Source organism: Aphanomyces astaci (genome assembly GCF_000520075.1).
Source record: "Aphanomyces astaci strain APO3 unplaced genomic scaffold supercont1.67, whole genome shotgun sequence".
In the NCBI taxonomy this organism is placed as follows: domain Eukaryota; phylum Oomycota; class Saprolegniomycetes; order Saprolegniales; family Verrucalvaceae; genus Aphanomyces; species Aphanomyces astaci.
Genome location: NW_009798330.1, coordinates 1 through 19,122, shown reverse-complemented (window position 1 = coordinate 19,122; position 19,122 = coordinate 1). Strand labels below are relative to the sequence as shown.

The window sequence follows — 19,122 nt, the reverse complement described above, 5'->3', positions numbered from 1 at the left end:
CCCACTAAATTTGGGGTACATGGGTAATAATACGTTATAAACCGACAATATCAAGGTTCATTTGTACCGATTCCATTAATCGACTTTAAAAACCACCAAATTTGGGGTACATATATATATATATATATATATTGTCACTTGTACCTGGGAAGGCACGTCTGCCTCGTCCATGCGCTGGTCGATCGCGTCCAGCCGTTCGCTCATCGCCCGTCGTTTCGTGGGGCTCAAGCTCTCGCACTCTTGCATGGCGTCGTAGATATCGCTCGTGATTTCAGTCATGTATTGGATGAACTCGAATTCTTCGCACAAAATCGCCAGCAAACTCACTGCGTCTTGGATCCACTGGCTTTCAAACGTCCATTCGCCCAGCCATTCGCCTAAGATATAAAATACATATATATAATATTAATAATATTTCGGTCGAGCACACGACGGACGGACGTAATGAATTGATCAGCAGCCGCCGCCCCACTTCGTCTTGAAAGTCCAACGCCGTGCCCAACTGCAGCAAGTGGCGACCCACGAGCACCGCCGCCGCCTTTTCCGTTGCTTCTGCGTTCTATATATATATATATATATAAATAATAATGAATTGAGATCACGAAGCAATCGATCATCTGATAAAAAGTCAACTTATCGATCATATATATATACAGTAGTATATATGAATTGTCGATTTTTTTTCCAATTTTTTTCATGGTTCGCACAAAACTCGCCGCGATATCGGATTGGCTAATATTCCAGTAGAAAAATGAAATTGGTTTGTAGCAAATCCGCGACAAGTAATTTCGAATTGACCAATGGGAGAGATTCACGACATTCGATCCGGAAGTCCTATTGTGGTGTGTTCCTTCTAAACTGGAGCGACATGGAGAATAAAGAATGAATCGACACAACCAAATGCGCAGAAGTATCGGCAGAAGGATTTAGCCAATCAGATTGCAGGAAATCATCGTCAACGTCGAATCCTAGCGTGTGACTGAAATTAGTGTGATATATTTTACATACAAACTTCAATACAAAGAATCGATCGATACATTTGACGCATCAGCATGTAACACACTACGAACCAACAGCATATACATACAAGATATATTGTGCATTCGGTACAAATGTCTAGACCCTGTCCAATCGAATCTCGCCGCCGACTCTCGAATCATCGACGCTATTGGCTAATCCAATTTTGAGTGGATTTGATTGGCTCTTACAGAAAGAAGGACAAGTATATTCAACCAATCAGAACTCCACCGTGATATTCAATATTGATTTGACAAACCACGCGAATTGTTAAACCGTATATATATATTTACTACTCTTTGTATAGCATATTTGTTTGTACAAGTTTAAATTGGATCAAGTGGATTCGAATACTATTTGGAGAAATATTTCTCTCATTTGGGGTAAAAGATCGTACCAAACATTGGTCCTGGACATGGCGAAGCAAGTCGCAGTAGGCGGGAAGGGTCGGGCAGTTGTCTTCGACAAACTCATGATCTTTCTTGAAGTGGATGCACTGCTCCTTCCACAAGAACGACTCGGTGGGCGTGAGTGTCGACCCCAGCAGCGCCTTGCTCTTGATCGGCGGCAAGTCGGAAATGGCGGCTTTGTCCAGCAGGAACTGGACCACGACGGCGCACACGGGGTGGTCCAACGCCAGGTACTCGAGGAACTCGAGCATGTTGTCATGGCACTGCCGCAACCAGTGGACGACCATCGCTTGGCACGACTCAACGACCGACGGATGGCGGTCTTGTAGGCCTTGGTCGAGAAGGTACATGCGATCCAGCGCCGTGCAAATGTCCTTGACGTGGGTCTACGTGGAATTACAAGTAGGAGATGGAAAGGACAGGATGGGGGGACGTACCTGGGAGAACACGCGAAACACGGCGCAGCGCACGTCAAAGCTGATGTCGCGCACGCGGATGAGTAGGTCCCCCACCGACAGTTGGGTCAGCGCGACGCTTTCGACGGCGGCGACGCGGACTTCCCTAGATATGAGAATGAGAAAGGATGGACTCGAACGAGCGTGTACTTGTTGGTGTCCACGACTGCGAGGCGAAGCAACGCCGCGGTCACGACGTCGTCGGGCAATTCGGGCTGCTGGAGGCGCTTCAGCACGAGGACCGTCTGCACGCGAATGGCCACGATCTTGTCGCGGACGCGAATGAGCATGGACTCGACCAACTCGTCCCAGATGGAATCCCTACATGACAAGGTGATCGAGGTTGCACGGGGAAGGGAGGAAAGTACGGAATCTCGGGAAGGTTCTGGAGCAGCAGCGCCACGAGTTGCGTGGATCGAAGGCGGATCTGCTTGTCCTCCGCTTGACTGCACCGAATACCGAACTGAAGGATCACAAGCACGTCTTCCGTGGAGTATTTGACGGCGCTCACGACTTCGAGCACGCGGTCGATGGCCGGCGCGATTTTGCCCTTGCGATCGTCCGCCATGGCGCCAACCAGCGCGCTCTGGAGGTCGTTCATGCAGGGAGTCTGGTCGTACAGCGTCTGGAGCTTCTGGATGGTCTTCTCCTGGTGGAATCCTTCGTCATTTGCCGGGGGTTCCGCCGCCGCTTCCTGCAGGATCTCATGGAGCTCGCTTACGTCCACCATCGCGATGCAAAAATTTGAATTTGAAAGTCCATATTTGCCGCTACGGTACTATCCGGAAAACCTATGTTTCCGAATAAAAAGTGCGACGTCCGGATAACGAACACATTTCCATTTCCAAAGGCAATACTACCTGCCTTTGGAAATGGAAATGTGTTCGTCGATCGAGGAGCTCCGCTGGATCTACCGGTAGGTAAGCTTGGCGCTTCGTGTCGATCTGCTGCCAACGCGTGGTACCCTCAACACCACACGTCCCGATTTCGAAACCTGGTGTCATGCATGCCAAGCAGTGACCCCTGTCGTATCTTTGTGTGGTGTAGCTCAATATGGGGGTCGAAGCCTTCGACCCCATCACCTGAATGAAATGCAATGGCTACGCGCGAACAACTATGGCGGATGTGCTGAGAGTACGATGGATTATGCTGCCATGAAGGGTGATCTCGACATCGTCCCGTCCATCGCGATCCAGGATTCAGCCGCGAGCAATGGACATTTGGAGTTTGTGCGATTCGTCTTGCATGAACATCGTAAAGAAGGGTGAGCAATGCAATTGACCAAGCGACATGGACATGTGGAACTTGTGAAGTTTCTACAAAGCACATTCGATGTCGTGGGAGTACTACAGTACCCGTGGAGAATTGGTGGGTCGTTCAGATGGCATGTATCCATTTACTTTATAGTATGCTTAGTATGAAAACGCTAGTGCTAGCTATTACATGGTATTTTATCACAACAGATCATACTGCCGTCAGCTGAGGACGCAAGTTGGGATCGAGATTGAGATCAAGAAAGAACAGTATTTATTTTAACATAAATCGACAACACTGAAAGACGACTATCAACGGTTTATTGCACCCACAACGCATTCTTAGCCCCTACAAGGGTCACACTAGGCCCGGAGGTGCTGCTGTCACTGGCTTCCGACACGTGCAACTCCCCCAGCACCGACGTCGTACTCAGGTTCGATTGAAACGTCAACGACATGTCCTTGTGCCACTTGATGCGCGACGCTAAGCTCACTCTGGCCACGTCCAACTGGTGCATCGTCGCACTCAAGCTGCGCACGTAGCAATCGGTGCTGTTTTGGCTCACGGTTGCATTGCGTTGGCTGCGTTCGTCCATAGCAAACAGCTTATAAATCGACCCCCGATCCGATTCTGCCAGCAACGTTAGATTAAATATACCGTATGCCATGGAATCTCGTGTTTAACGTTAGTAGTAGTATTGTCAAGTCGATTCAAGTATTGTTTGTTCAATCGAATGAGAATCGATATATTGACCAATCAAAACCCAGATCACGAATCAAGCAGCCAATGATCGACCAATGCAACTTCAAATTAGTGTGTGTCTGAAATTAGTGTGACACTGACCCACTTTTACATAGTAACTAGTTACAAAGAGATCGATCGATAGATTTGGCGAAAATATCAACACAAAAGTCCTAGTACATACTGTACTGGTATAACGTACTGGTGGCGTCGTCTTGTTTGTTGTGAACTCGATACAACCAAGTGAGGAATCGCAGTTTAACGTCGCCGTGGGCCAGCCGGTGCGCTCGACCGTTGAACGGGGTGGGGTTGATTTTCGCCCAGCAGAGCCGCCAGTACGTTCCCTCGACACACGCCAAGCCAAATGGCACGAGCCCATACAAGACACATGACACGATGGTCCCAAAAGTGACGTCGATGGCCTCCACGGCTTGGTGCACGTTGAACATGGCCATAAACAGCTGCAGCGCCAGTGTCCAGATGAAATCGATTTTGGTCAGTACCACGCCAAGAACCGTGGTAGTCCACGCGCACACGGTACAGCTCACGGGCGAAAGCCTGGCAGAGTGCTTGTAAAGGTAGTTCCATAGCCACAATGCAGCATACGACACCCAAACGAGGCGGCCAAAATACAACGAACCGAGGACGCCCCCCCAAACGTCGAACGGCTGAATGAGTCGCAGCGTGGCCGAGCCCAATGTGCCAGGATGCAGGAGGATGTCCATCGTGAACGCCAGCACAATCCATGCATTGGACACGACCAAACTCGTAGGCTCCCCGATCACGAGCTGCACATTGCGACAGGTTTTGCCTTGGGGATTCGAGCGTAAGTCGCCAAAGAGCTGAGCTACGGGGTCGTAAAAGTACCGCCAGCATTGGTGCGCAATATACCCGCTCAGGAACACGCGACTTAGAAACTCGAGGATGCTGCACGTCCAGTAATGTACGAACGGGTCGAAGAGGTAGCATAAAGTAGAAACGTCGCCGTGTTGAGAGGACCACAGCACTGAATTGGCCACGTGCACGCCAAAGTAGTAGTGGCCCCACAGCGCATCCACGTTGGTGTGGTTCTTTCCGCACACAAACTCGATGGTCATGGCCTGAATCGAGGGTGAAAAAAAGACGGAGCCTTGGATACGAGACCCCAGAAGAGCCTTGTGGTCGTCGCAGAGACCGAGTAATTCACTTGACAGATCCGTCCGAAGGGCAATGATGCCGCTGTGGACGTCGGAGACGTAGACTTGATTGGCGAGGCGGGGGGTGTATCGTGCTTGCATCGAAGTAACGTACGCACGGGTGCTGTTGACCCCTGGCACTGCTTCTTCTTCGACTGGGAAGATGGGCATGTGGAGGTAGAAATAGAAAGGCATGGCGACGAGATTCAACGTGAATAGACAACTCACGACCAACGAGGTCCAGTGCAGGCCGACGTGGACGACGACGGGCTTAGCCGACACCGCGAGCTGCTGCATCTCGAGTGATGGACTGAGTCGTAGGCTTATTTTGGACAACAGTTTCGCGGACGAAACTCCTCAATCGTGCGGTGTGGTCATGTTGTTTCATGTCTTCGGTGGCAACGTGTACAGTATAACTTTACCACTACTGGTATACTGTAGTGGTAAAGTTATACTGTACACGTTACTGGTATACTGTAGTATTAATAACGTTAGTATTAATACAACAGTTTCTCGGACGAAACTCCTCAATGGTCTGCGGTAAAACTCGGTCAGTGCACCACAATACGTGTACTTGGAATTTGTATTTATAGTGGTACTCCATGCCAAGAAATTATAATGAATCTCGTGTCATGGGAGGAGAGTTAGTCCACTCTCATTGGCTAGAAAAATTCACATATAAACCAGTACTACCTCTGTTCCACGTTACAACCGACACAACTCACTCCAGTAACCCCAATAATTCATTTTACGGCCAAAATCAATGAGCCCAATCATGTTCGAAAGAGAATCGAAAATGAGAGGGGGTCTACATTGGAGGACTTCAGAAACCGGCGCAAACTTTATTTTGCGCCACCAAAATCATCCGGAATTATAATTCAAATGCGTCGCAAATTTTGGTGAGGTCAGAAAAGCGCCTCATCCAAATTTGCGTCGGGTCCAGACTATTTGGTACGGATACTGTTGTAGTACGGATAAAGCAACATGCCTTAGCAATGAGGCGATGTCTGTGGTTGCACTTGCTGGACGACGACGACGATGCCAACGACGAGGCTCTCGATGCTCTTAGCAAACTCCGCTTGTTCAGAGCACGAATATCCTTAAAGGAACGACACTACCTGACCAGCAATGTCCTCGTACCACCCAACGCGAGTCCATGGACAGTGTTATATGGTACGATAGACCGCAGTGCATTCATAACAACCGTGTCCTTGCCACCCGACGCCTTTCACAACCTGCTGCACGAGTTTTCCAAGCACTTCACCTGGAAGACCCGAATCTTCAAGTCAGGACGCCCCCCCAAACTGCCGCACAAGCACCAAGCATTGGCACTTGTCCTCCACTACTACACTGCGGCATGCGAGCACAAGACCATGTGCGAAATGTTTGGAGTCCCTCCGTCGACGTTTGCAACGACGCTCCGAAAGGCTGAGGTCACGTTGGGACTTGCGTTGGAGAGCATAGACCAGGCGAGAGTTCATTACCCATCGAAACGGACGCAAATGGAGTGGGCACGGCAAGTGGCCGAACGGGAGCCGTTGGTGCATGGGGTGTGGGGTTTTCTTGACGGCAAGAATTATCGTGTGAAGAGCCCGTCCAGTGCGGACCTTCAGAACGCAATGTTCAACGGCTGGTGGCACAGCGTCTTTGTGACGGGTACGCTGCTTTTTGGCGCCGACGGAACGATCGTTTGGTGCCGACACAACTTCGTCGGAAGCTGGAATGACGGCGACACCAGTATCAACCTGCAGATGAAGCTGCTGGACGGCAAGCGAACAGCCGCAGGTCACGGTGTGGTGGCCGACGCTGCGTTTCCTGTGCGTGGTGAACTGCGGGGGAAAATTCGAACACCATTGAAAGATGGCGACTTGGACCGCGCGTCACCGATTTGTCGTGAGGGCTTACTTATGATGAGCAATGCCATCACTTCACTCCGACAAGCAGCTGAGTGGGGCATGGGGGCAGTTGAAAAAGTATATCGTCAACTACTATTGCCGTTGCCGTTTGATCCGACGCTGCGTCGACTGCGTTTGAACAACATGTTCCGCTTGTACAATTTCAGGGTGCGGTGTACCGGCATTAGTCAAATTCGGTCAACTCTATTCTAAATTCAGTATACTTGAAATGATTCCTATTCTTGGTTTTTCGCAATAAAAATTTATTGGGATTTGAAGTCCTATTTGTTTTAACAATCCTAACATCAAGATGTCGATCTAACACAATCACGACAATAATAATCCTAGTTGTAGTTTATATTCGGCTTATTTGTATTTGTTGCATGTTCATTGGCGAAAATAGGAATCATTTCGTCTAACTGTAAATTAGGTTGTTTCTTGCTTTATGCAAGTAATACTATTCGTATTATAATGTAAAATGTCGTGATTCTCATTTATATTTGTCCTACTTAGGTAAGACGCCTAATTAGATTATGTCATCACTTGTCTACCAGCTTTGCCAAAACCGCTAGCAACACTTGGTCCATCTTGGATTGCCGTTCCTCACGAATAGCATCAACTTGTTCTTGACGACGAAGGCGTTCTTCATGGCGTACGCGTTCACGCTCCTCCCTGGCAGAGTCCATAGCCATCATGGCTTCGAACAAAACACATGCAGTTGCACCGCACCACTGTCTCCAATGTCTGGGAAGGTTTCAAACGCAACAGTCGTATGCCGTCAGGCAAACTAGGGCGCGTCGGCGACAAGAAGATCAACACAGCTTCCATTGTATCTACGCTCGTCAGTGAGGTCCCGGAGGAACAGCGCTCGACAATGCGCGACATCTCCCAAGCCACCGGACTGTCCATGGGCACGCTGAGCCGACGCCTAAAAGACGGAACGATTGAGCGCAAGAACACTCGTCTCAAACCGCTGCTGACGGACGCCAATACTATCGAACGTACCGAAACACCACCAGAAGTGACCTACGAGTTTGACGCCATGTGGGACGTTGTGCACCTCGACGAGAAGTGGTTTAACGCGGACAAAGACCGCCGAAAGGTGTACGTTGTCAAAGGGCAGTCCATCAAGCGGCGTACGGCGAAGAGTAAGCGATTCATTCCTAAAGTTATGTTCCTGGCAGCAGTGGCACGTCCTAGACACGATGATGAGCGTGGTGTCATGTTCGACGGAAAGATCGGGATGTGGCCTGTCGTGAAGTACCTGCCCGCCGCCCGCAACTCCCGCAACCGCCCCGCGGGCACGATTGTCCCTACGATCGTCAACGTTGATGCAGTATTGTACCGCGACTACGTCATCACAAGGGTCGTACCTGCCATCAAGGCCAAGTTTCAAGGCCAAGTTTCCAAGCGTCAACAAGAGAGTGGCCCTTCAACATGACAATGCGACGCCGCACGGCGCTATCACCGACGCAATCTTGGCCTGTGTGTCCACCGATGGTTGGACGTTTGTGGTGCAGCGCCAACCGCCCAATAGCCCAGACCTGAACGTGCTCGACTTGGGGTACTTCGCCTCCATCCAGTCTCTACAAAACAAGGTGGTGAGTCACTCCATTGATGACGCGATTCAATCGACGCTTGCATCCTTTGAGGCGCTCAGCTCTGAAAAGCTTGAGAATGTCTTCCACACTTTTCAGGCCGTCATGCGTCTTGTGCTTGAGCACAACGGTTCAAACCACTTTCCCTTACCCCATCTCAAGAAGGACGCCAAGCGACGCGCCGGGACACTTTCGGCAAACTTGTCCTGCCCAGCTTCCCTCTTAGGCTAGTTGAGACCAATGACATCAGTTATTGCATTTTCTTACTCAACCAATGGTAGCTATATGTCGGCAGTAACGTGATAAATTTGATTTTATCCAATGTCGGTTGTAACGTGGAACAGAGGTAGTAATTTCCATTGCATAGATCTTGTAAGAACTCATACGTACTCAAAATTAAATCTTACAGGTGATTCTGAGCAATTCGATGCACCTTGTAACAAGCCAATCCCTTGGCGCGTAGCAAATCAGTTAGACGGTTTTTTTGTTGGCGGTGGTGGAAAGGCCCCGGGTTCAAGTCCCGGAGTGCGCCAAGTTTTTCCCAAAGCTTAATATTTCCAATTTCTATCCCACACAAATAATTGTATTTATATTTCTAACACTATTAGGAATCGCCTTTTCAAACGACTTTACTATCGATTCTGATGTAATCTTTTCCCATACAAGAATGGTTCGTTTTACCCTTGCCAGGCGCTTTTCTTGGGCAGTAAAGATTTCGTCACCGCTGCGGTTGTCTTCTTCCAACAGCCAGGCAGTTTTGAGCATCGCCTTCAGAGGCCCCATAACCCCAACGTCGAGAGGCTGGCAGCGGCTGGTTGAGTTTGGAGGTAATGGTTCCACAACACTGAAGTGGGTCTCGGCAACCTTGTCGTGGGACGCCTCCGACACGTGACATGCCAAATTGTCAACCAACAACACGGACGCGTCATCAACACAAGGAGCAAGCACCTCATCGAGGTACATGGAACACACGCGTTCGTCCATCCACGCATTGCTTTGGACCACATAGAAATGACCAGGTGGGTACGTACCGAGCTCCTGACGCTCAATCACACCACCAGGAGTCCCTTTGAGTATGAAGTACATGGGTAATTTCTCACCTAAAATACATGATTTCATACAATGATATGACATCTCAATGTACCGTCTGCGTAAATTGACAAAACAGCCGTGAGACGATGAGAGTGCTTCTCGCCATCTGACACCTTGCTCGACTGACCGATTTCAGCCAATGTCTTTCCCGGAGGCATGTCAAAAAAGACAGATGTCTCGTCGACGTTCAGGATGTGTTTTTTGTCGTAGTGACCGTACTTGTTCCAAAACGTAGCGGCGTAGCCAAGCCACACCTCGTCCAAGACTTGTTGATTGGCCTTGCTGATGCATGGAATTCCGAAGACGAAAGCGGTTGCGGCATGCGAAGCGCAGGAGTAGGCAACGAAACGATTTCTACGCCACCGCCTCGATTTGTTTTGTGAGCAGGTACACCGTGGGCCACTCGCGCTTGTTCCTCTTGACGCACTGCAAAAGGTGGAATGCTCGGACGTATCGCTCGGTGCCGCGGCGATCGCGCATGTATGCGAGCAGCTCGTCCTTGAACGGTATGAGTGTCGTGTGCCCTTGGCTGCCCATGGTGGCAAGGCGGTTGTGCCTCTTGTTCGCCATGATATTGTCTTCCTTCAGTCGCCACCCTTGCCATGTCGAGTAGGCAAGATGCTTGTCGCGGCAGAACTTTCGCTCGCTTGTTTCGTTGGCTTCATGAAACTCTTGGAGGAGGGCCTTCCGTTGTCCGTTGGTGTATCGAAACTGGTGTCGTTTGCGTTGCTCCATTTCGAAAGTGATTGAGAGGACTGCGTGGCAGGTTGTGTTGCGTTTAGACATTTGAATCCAGCCAATTACAGACAATCTTGTTTGTGATTGGTTGGTTTATTACAATTTGATTTAACCAATCCATCAAGGGTATTCTACTTTGGCACAATTACAAAATTATTTAATTTTTGTAGAGTTGCCCTGGCCGAGTGTTACCGCGGACCAGTGTAGTCATGTTGTTTCATGTCTTCGGTGGCAACGTGTATAACTTTACCAGTATACTGTACCGGTAGTATTAATAGTATTAATATAATCGGATACTACTAATACTGGTAACGTTACAACGGTGTACTAATATGTGAATGAGGTGCACACCTAAAAAGATTTCGCTTCAAATTTACCTGGTAACCCACAAGTGGGTCGCGGCGTCCCGAGCACACCAACAATCTACAACAACGTCCATGGCCTCGCTTTTGCCGGACCTCGGCAAGCACCAGACAACACCTCTGACACTATCGAACACCCAGACCATGCCAACCCCTATGGCCACCCCGAAACCCCGAAACACCGTCATCGTTCACCGCAACGGCGTCCCCACTGCCATCCAGGTGCCGGCTACCGGCATCATTCGCCAACCTCACCCATCCTCCTCCGAAAACGACTCTGCCTCTGACACCACTGACACGTTTCTTGCTTGCCACGACCGTACCAGCACCCCACGGTCCGCTCCTCGGCCGCGCCACACACACAAGAAACACGGCCCACCCGGCCCGGCATGACCACCCCTATCCCCGATGCACTCTCCGAGGATGACATCCCTATCCGCGCCAGACAGACACGCAAGTCCAACACTGCCAACCGCCCATACCAAACTCCATCCCTCCAGCTAAGTCCAACTACTCCACCCGCTCAGATTCCCACTCCCTTTTAACCCTCCAAAACGGCCAAAGGTTTCTCTACTCAGAGCTCCCTTCCGGACATATGGCGTCGATACCCTCTAAACACCCTCCCCATATCCACTGCACACATCACCACACCCATACCAGCACCCATTACACACTGCCATGGGCCTCCACAGGCAACCATTCCTGCCATCCCAACCCTTGGGAAATGCCACTCACACCCAACCTCTCCTGCGGCCACCGGCTCGTCCTCCAAGCAAGCCAGTTCCCCCGCAGACTACGCACCGCCACATGAGTACACCCCATCCACACGCCCTGCTCCGTCTGCTGTACAGCCCACGACCGCTCCTGCATCAGCTCCTGAACCCGCATGTCCCACACCAGCGGCACCACCACCAAACATGACGCCCCCCCACGTCACGCTCTGGACCAACACATACCTTTCCCACGCTCACTACCCCAGCTCCAGTCACGACACACCACCCTGCTCCTTAGTCCCCACCCATCGGGATATCCCACTCCACAACCCCGTCCCATCACCGTCATCTCCCCCCGTTGGCCAAAGCCGGACCACGCCAACTGATACACACATACTGGGCACACACCGCCCGACATCCTCAAAAATGCAGCATCCCGAATCCAACCCCGTACAGCGCACCACCCATCCAACCTTCGATGATATGCTCACGTTCACCTGGCTCGGACCATCCCATCCCCCACATTGGCTCTCCCTCTCACCCACCCCGACCACCAACAGTCAAACGTCACCACTCCGACATCGAACCCGGCCTGGACTTTTCACAACCCTCCTTCCACCTCCCGCCGACAAAGCGACTCCACGATATGCGATATCCCACCCCACAATACCAGCCAAGCCCCTGTGAACCTGGGCAGACCGAGCAGGGAGTAGCCGACCATACTATCGATGACGACGACCAGGAGGAGTATGACGCCAACACAGCCCTCCAGTTTCCGGGCATCCGAAACCTACATGACGAAGGACAGCCAAACCTGTACCGCACCATGCAACGTTACTGGGAGCGGGAGGCGCACCTCTTCCAATGCTTCACCGCGGACGACATAGCCGATGTGGAGCGACAATTCGCAGATGCCAAAGTCCGTATCCAGTTCTCCATCAACCCGTCCCTCCAGCATCCGGACGACCAACTCAGCATCCTGAACTACCGACGCGAGATCGAGGATATCTGTCAGGAACACTTCGGCCTTACCTTTCGAGGGGACCTCCTCGAACATGGCCAGCAGCACCTCGGAGACCCCCTCCAACGCACCATCCAGGGTTTTCGGGGTTTCGGTTATCTCTATCTCCGCGACATAACTGTAGTCATGATCTTCCAATATGCTGGTGTGCTCGACAACGGCCTCTCTTTCCACCAGCTTGAATACCGCAACCCATCCAAAATCTCCCCTGGTGACCTCATGGTCGCCCTCCGCGCCCTTGGGGCAACTGACGCCATTGTCCAAAGCTACTCGGATGTCCGGAACACATGTCCCTCGCGACCACTGGGCGCCATTGGCTGCATTAACTGGCTATCGGAAGGCCAATACCGCTTCCGCCTCGTCTTTCTCAGCCAGAGCATGGCAGAAACTATATACGCCAACTTCCGCGGGCACACGGCCGGTCCCAACCGACTGGATCTAGTCCCCCCCTTCATGAAGCTCATTCCCTTACCCGACCTCTGATATGGGGTTGTCCCCCACATCCACCTTCTTCACAGGCCACCAGTGCCGCCACACTTGTGGATACCAAATTCCGCATTGCCCGCCTTCCCACCCCAGACGTCGATATCACAGGAGACGGCTATGCCACCCTCACGTTTGACACTCCAGCACCCGTCGCCTTTCTCTGGTCCACCTCTGGCCCCCATGGCGAGACCCGACTATATATCCGTGACATTGCAGTCCACCTACACATCCTCACCGGGCGCCCCGCCTGTCCGCTGCGCCGTTACAGTGCCGGGACTATGGTCGACACGACCACCAGGGTCAACCCTGCGACCGCTTCACCTATCCACCCCTCGCAGGTACCTACGCAGCCCCGACACGCGCACGCGCAGTACAAGTCGCCACCGCCACGCAGGACGACACACACGCTCCGTCCCCCTACACTCCGCCACGGAAGGCCCCCAACACCAATCCCAGGCCTGGCAACTCCCACTTCAGCGCCACCCGCACCAGGCCCCCGGACACACCACATACCTCAATCTATACCTCCGGCGTGAGCTCTCCACGTACGTGAACCAACGCATCCTATCGGCCACGACCCCACTTCGACAGGAGGTCGAGTCCCTCCGCGCTGACAAAGAAGCCCTGGCTGCACTTGTCTCTGCCTCCAGCGCTGCCTTCACCACTCGAGAAGCGCGCCTCCACGAGGAACGCCGCCTACGTGAAGCCGCGGAACTTCTCCAGGCCGAGGAAAACCGCTTACGTGCAGTGGCACACATTCGCCTGAACACCGCGGTCACACAATACGAGTCCCAACAGGCTGCCTTAGCTGCACGCCTCCCATACCTCGAATCTAACATCCACACACTACTACAGGCAATGCAGTCCGTATCCTCCGAAATGTCTGCCTTGGCAGGGCTCGGACCCCTACCCGCCACCCTCCCACCCAACGTGCCTGGTTAACGGTTTTTCTTTAAAGCGGTCTGTTTACCTTTTGCAACTCTATAATCCGCAACAGGTAGAAAAACGTGAATGCAAAAAAACTCATGTTTAACGTCCTGTTTCAGAAATCCGCAACAGGTAATTTAGGCCGATATGGGCCTATAATACCTGTTTCGGAAAGAGAACGCCCAGATAATAAATAGACCTGAAGCGTTTTTGAATTTGGTTCCGTATTATTCCGTTGAAATTTATATTGTCCGCTTGCACGGCCAGCAGGCTCGGACGCCAGACTTAGGCGTTCTTAATATTGATAACTTCTAACAGTTAATATGCCACCCTGAGAAATTTATTTGCGTAGTCGGCAGCGGATACCTTGACACGCTTGATATCAATTTACATATGTTTTGTGCCTTCAGTGTTATTGGTCAGTGTGCCAGGGGTGGGTGTATGACATGTCATGTCTCAGTGCCTCGGTGCAACGACCAGTCATTCCAACAGGCACATGTAGATAGAAGATACATAAAACGTTATCGGAATTCACTCTACTGTGCACCTGCAAATGCCTGAAGTCAATCCTGAGCTCTACGACGAGATCACCAGTTTCGTCGACAGTGAACGGTCCCGGAGCTTGTCAAAGGACGAACGTCTAATGATACTACGCATGCATGCTCAACTACGATATACCAATACTGTAGGTGTTGCAGAGCAAATCGCGAAGCTTGTTGGTAGAATCCTTCACTCAGTAAAGGAAATCTGGCCTGAATTCCAACGTACTAAGACAGTCACTGCTGCCAAAGTTGCTGCGAATAGGTCTAGCCGCAAAACACGCATTCCAGACATAAAACAGGTCTTGTCTATCATTCAATCATTCGTTCGTGAGCGTCGATTAACACGTACACGAGTGGTTGCAAAAGATGTGATGAGTTTGCTCCTTGAGCACAACATTGTGACCTTCGACCCAACAAACAAGAAAGAAGGAAATGTGTGTTTGCGGTTAGTACAGCAATTTTTGGTAAAAAAGGGATTTCGACGCGGCGAATGAAAGGAATGCATTCGGTAAAGCTATCTAACGATGTTGCTAGTGCTAGGGATAAATACATTCACAGTCCACGACAGCTCCGAGGGAGCTTAACGGATATTTATCCGGATAGATCATGTGTTGGAGAACTTGTTGTATGCTTAGAAACTGCATAAATCAATACCCACATTTTACACCACATTATAAAGTTATGAAATCATATTTTTTCGGAGTTCGAAACTCGCTGTCATGCGCCACGGTTTCAGTCATTCCGACTGTGAGGAAGAGCTGGACACGGAGCCGTCAGATTCGTTGCCGTCTGAATGGCACTCCTCTTCGTAGTTGTCGTCATCGATGATTGATACGTGTTTGTGTAGGTCCAACAGGCCATGCTCAGCCTTCCCGATACAGCCAAATATCGCATGTGATGTCAAGCTGGCACAAGCTGTGTCCAAGCGCTGCCCAACGTCATGGAATGTCGTGTCGTCCTGGTACTGTCTACCAACATTTCCTTTTATGATCGCCCATACAACCTCGATTGGCTGCAGTTTGTTTGCGGCCTGTTCCAAAAAACTTTTCGTAGGTGATAAACCTTGAGTTGGACTCCCCGTCATCTACAATGGCACCAATGAAGCAGTATCGCTTCCCTTTGTGCTTCGCTTTTGGTTGGCTGTCCAGGTCGTCTGATGGGTCGTAGAGGGACATGTCACTTTTGTTGTAATGGTGGTGAATAAAACTTTCGTCTGAGTATACAATTGTTCGTCGATCCCGAGGATTAACATGTTGGGTTGCCGCGCACATTTGCTGAACGTAGATGTCCCGTAGCATGGTGTTTTTTTCGGTGAGTGCCAATAACTTTTTTCCTTTCTTACTTCCACGTTTGTAGCCACAAAACTGCAAGAAGCGTTGAACATTCCTCAATGCTGTGGAGGACGACAGCTTGTCTGTCCTATCGAAGTTAATTACGCCTGTGTTTGCGAGGTGGGACAAAACATCGGCAGCCACTACACGACACCGGAGCTGTCGCTTCTCACGGACGAATAGTTGAACAGATGAAACAATGTCGATCGTCCTTGGGATGCGTGATGGTTTGGAGTTGGAGTTAGTTGGAGTAGGAGCAACAACAATTGAATTCGTTGCGATGTAGTCCTTCCATACCCCCTGCACGGTTCGTTTCCCACGACCAAGCGTCTCTGCGATATGCATCGAAACGTCATCAGTGGTTTTGTTGGTGGCTTGTTCGAGCCGTAGGTGTGCGTGCATGCGTAGGATATCAAGCCGCTCAACTTTTGACAAGGCCCGGCCGCGATTAGCCTGGTCAAAGCTGCATATTTCATCGAACCCCGCCACATCAACGGTACTACGGACTGATTTGACCATGTCGGTGACCAAAATGAAATGCAATAAACCAGTGAAATCAAAGGAGCCAGTGCGAGGTTACGTCATTACATGATAGAGGAATGGCCAATCATGGAACCTCTATCATTAAATATGGGTGCAAAACCTGCCCACAATATATTTTGAGGGGTTATTAGGATTTGAGGTAAAATTGGAGTAACAATTTTATTTGGAAACAACGTGATTCACAGGATAGTGTTTCGAAGCATTTCAATGTTACAGCTGAAATACAGTTTTTTATTACGCATTTTCTGAAGTAAAATTTAGGTAAATCCGATAATTCTTCAGTGAACGCGAGCTTAAGCCCCCTCGGTGCTGTCGTGGACTGTCAATACATGTCTGCCGCGTTTGAGTCCTCACAGCCTCGACCGGTCGTATATTTGGATGAATCCTACATCCATCACCATTACTCGCTCCATAATGACAGCATTTACCACCCATGTGACGCCTTCGACTCCAAGCCAAGACACAAGGGACGGAGACTGTGCTTCATTGCTGCCATCAAGGCAGATGGCCGTGACAACTCGAAACTCTTGACCTACGAAGCGTTTGAAGGTGGACGTAAGCAGCCCAAGGACTACCACGCCATGTTCAACCATACCTTTTTTGTGGTTTGGTTCTGGCGCCTCCTCGATGACGTTGAAGCTCTGGGAAAGTCAAACGCGATCATCGTTGTAGACAATGCGAAATATCATACAGGCCTACCTGACGACACGCCTAAGGGATCGTGGATGGAGCGTGAAGATGATGGAAGCTTGTGTGGCGCTTGGAATTCCAACTGAGCCCAGGGAATATCGTTCAACGCTATGGACCAAACTCAAGAAACACGTCGCAGACAACGTCGTACCTGTCATCGTGAAGATGGCGACGGACCGCGGCCATGACGTCATCTTCACGCCGCCATATCACTCCGACATGCAACCTATTGAAATGGTTCGGTCGTATGTCAATGGTGGTGTTGGTCGTCAATACAATACCTCCACCAAGTTCCCCGACGTCCGCGAGAGGCTGGATCATGAATTCGATCGCCTTCCAAGCAGTGTGATCTACGATTGCATTTGTCATACGACGCGTAAGGTTGTGGACCTGTCAGCGTACCCACAGTCTTTGGACGACGTCGACGACGCCGCGGGATCGTGCTTTTCGTCGGACAGCGAGAGCGACAGCGATGGCGACAGTTGTGACGATTGTGACTTGGCTGATTTCGACAGTCATGAGTAACACCTGTAAAATCTAATTGTCGTCGAAATAGATATTGTGGATTGTATAAGTTTTGGTGGGAACGTGATCTCTCTTACTTTATAGATGATCCGGAAGGTCGGTCGATGCCTTCGACCACTGTTAGATTTGGCTCTAATGGCCTGGTGGGCCGAGAGCTGGATAATCGAAGTTAGTGTGTGCGGTCGAATAAAATCGAAGTGCGTCGAACAATGCAAATTGAAGAATGAGAATTGAATCCATAGCAACACGGGTTAGGTTTAACACAGGAGCCAACCGACTACTCGTACGGTAAATTTATGCGGATGAAAGTGTCGTTCTGCAGTCATTTCCAAATTTCACTCGTAGCCGACACTTCCTCGGTGTTCATCAACACCATCCAATACAAGGAAATGAATCGCATCTAACATGTTTAGGAACTGTGGCGACGACGACAACAGCGACAATGACAACTACGGCGACAGCGACGATGACAACTGCGACGACAGCGACTTACGGTATGTTACTACATCATTCGGCAATATCAAAAAGTACCTCATTATCATATTACATATCAGCTGTGGTCATCCAAAGTACTGGTGTATTTCAACACCATCCTACGTAATGAAATCTATCACTACTACTAACTTGTTTAGAACGGACACTCCACCCGCGTGATCCAGACAGTGATAGAGGTAGGCGACAAAACTACTTTGCCCGTGACAACCCGAACCATCTAACACCAACGCCAGCCCTCTAAATATCAACCAGCATCAACGCTAACAACCATCGTTATATAAAACACGGTGTTTGTCAACACCATACAATGTGAAGAAATGCATGGTAGCTATAATAATAAATTGAAATAACGCTGCACTTCCAACAGTGGTTGTGATATCGCACACACAGCAACATAAACCACCAGTGCTACCTCGATGAGCGTCTATGCCCATAACTAGGAGAACAGCTATAAAGGCGGCGCCCGAACCTTACAGTTAACATAACATACAGTACATGTTTCAATTAATGGAACTACCGAAACCCCAATTAATGGAACTTCGTGCATTCTATTCTCTGCTGGATCGTTTCTTACCTTGCTTCTACATATAGTGAACCTTACATATCAACAACACCTGCTATCTACTTCAAGGTGAGAATATCTATTAATAGAAGGATCGGATTTGAGATATTAATTAATTAACTAGACATCGCACATACCTCAATTTGAGCTGTGGTGCGTGGCAATTACGGCAGCGGTGGTGGTGACGGCACTGGCACATCCATGTTGAGATAGTGGTGCTGGCAGTGGCAGCATGGTCGTCGAAGTGGCAGTGGCAGCATCGTCGCGGCGGTGGCGGCAAGGTCGCAGCGTTGGCGGCATGGACGCAAAAGACAGCTTGATCCCGCGGCCGCAACGGTGCCGACCGCGGGAGCAGTATTCTTTTAGGCATGGTGAACTACGATGCTACGGTACGACAATTTTACATTATCATAAGATTTATTGAAATATACTAACATGTCTAGCTTGATAAGAGCCGACCATCGATCTTGATCAAGGCACCGCGAACGACAACCGTGGGGAGGCTCCGGCTAGAGTCGCTGGAGGGCTAAAATTCAAATTTTAATTTAAC

The 19,122-nt window shown here is 50.2% G+C and overlaps 6 protein-coding genes across 7 annotated transcripts; 3 read left to right on the top strand and 3 right to left on the bottom strand.

The window, feature by feature from the left end:
• Positions 1-912: 912 nt before the first annotated feature.
• H257_15133 lies at positions 913-2,627 on the bottom strand. Of its 2 annotated transcripts, XM_009843134.1 has the most exons (5): positions 2,251-2,627; positions 2,033-2,203; positions 1,865-1,988; positions 1,415-1,813; positions 913-968 (listed from the first exon to the last, which is right to left on the bottom strand). In XM_009843134.1, exons 1-5 carry the CDS (start codon positions 2,610-2,612, stop codon positions 927-929), a joined length of 1,098 nt encoding a protein of 365 aa, XP_009841436.1. In that variant the 5' UTR covers positions 2,613-2,627; the 3' UTR covers positions 913-926. The 2 variants fall into 2 exon arrangements, with proteins under 2 accessions (XP_009841436.1, XP_009841435.1); XM_009843133.1 differs by lacking the exon at positions 913-968 and having other exon boundaries at positions 1,268-1,813.
• A 710-nt stretch (positions 2,628-3,337) lies between these two features.
• H257_15132 (hypothetical protein) lies at positions 3,338-5,473 on the bottom strand. The gene is made up of 2 exons (XM_009843132.1): positions 4,080-5,473; positions 3,338-3,766 (listed from the first exon to the last, which is right to left on the bottom strand). The coding sequence occupies exons 1-2, from the start codon at positions 5,347-5,349 to the stop codon at positions 3,456-3,458; spliced, it is 1,581 nt and encodes a 526-aa protein (XP_009841434.1). The 5' UTR covers positions 5,350-5,473; the 3' UTR covers positions 3,338-3,455.
• Positions 5,474-6,047: 574 nt separating this feature from the next.
• H257_15131 (hypothetical protein) lies at positions 6,048-8,776 on the top strand (the record flags this gene model as incomplete). The annotated part of the gene is made up of 4 exons (XM_009843131.1): positions 6,048-7,115; positions 7,520-7,627; positions 7,666-8,288; positions 8,332-8,776. 4 exons carry the CDS (start codon positions 6,048-6,050, stop codon positions 8,774-8,776), a joined length of 2,244 nt encoding a protein of 747 aa, XP_009841433.1.
• A 2,036-nt stretch (positions 8,777-10,812) lies between these two features.
• Positions 10,813-13,899, top strand: H257_15130 (hypothetical protein; the record flags this gene model as incomplete). Its single annotated transcript, XM_009843130.1, has 6 exons — positions 10,813-10,959; positions 11,430-11,900; positions 12,148-12,550; positions 12,596-12,912; positions 12,990-13,206; positions 13,256-13,899. The coding sequence occupies 6 exons, from the start codon at positions 10,813-10,815 to the stop codon at positions 13,897-13,899; spliced, it is 2,199 nt and encodes a 732-aa protein (XP_009841432.1).
• Positions 13,900-15,162: 1,263 nt separating this feature from the next.
• Positions 15,163-15,724, bottom strand: H257_15129 (hypothetical protein; the record flags this gene model as incomplete). Its single annotated transcript, XM_009843129.1, has 2 exons — positions 15,163-15,394; positions 15,489-15,724. The coding sequence occupies 2 exons, from the start codon at positions 15,722-15,724 to the stop codon at positions 15,163-15,165; spliced, it is 468 nt and encodes a 155-aa protein (XP_009841431.1).
• Positions 15,725-16,629: 905 nt separating this feature from the next.
• On the top strand, positions 16,630-17,511 carry H257_15128 (hypothetical protein; the record flags this gene model as incomplete). Its single annotated transcript, XM_009843128.1, has 2 exons — positions 16,630-16,968; positions 17,039-17,511. Coding segments are annotated over 2 exons (810 nt in total), but the record flags the coding sequence as incomplete, so codon positions are not given.
• Positions 17,512-19,122: the final 1,611 nt, after the last annotated feature.

Bases quoted from the DNA above. Each gene is read 5' to 3' on its own strand.
- H257_15133 (XM_009843133.1), bottom strand. From the start codon at position 2,612: ATGGTGGACGTAAGCGAGCTCCATGAGATCCTGCAGGAAGCGGCGGCG. The intron at 2,204-2,250 runs GTACTTTCCTCC...CTTGTCATGTAG, and splicing joins CAGAACCTTCCCGAGATTCC to GGATTCCATCTGGGACGAGT. The intron at 1,814-1,864 runs GTACGTCCCCCC...AATTCCACGTAG, and splicing joins TGTTTCGCGTGTTCTCCCAG to ACCCACGTCAAGGACATTTG.
- H257_15132 (XM_009843132.1), bottom strand. From the start codon at position 5,349: ATGCAGCAGCTCGCGGTGTCGGCTAAGCCCGTCGTCGTCCACGTCGGC. The intron at 3,767-4,079 runs GTACGTTATACC...CGTTGCTGGCAG, and splicing joins CAAACAAGACGACGCCACCA to AATCGGATCGGGGGTCGATT.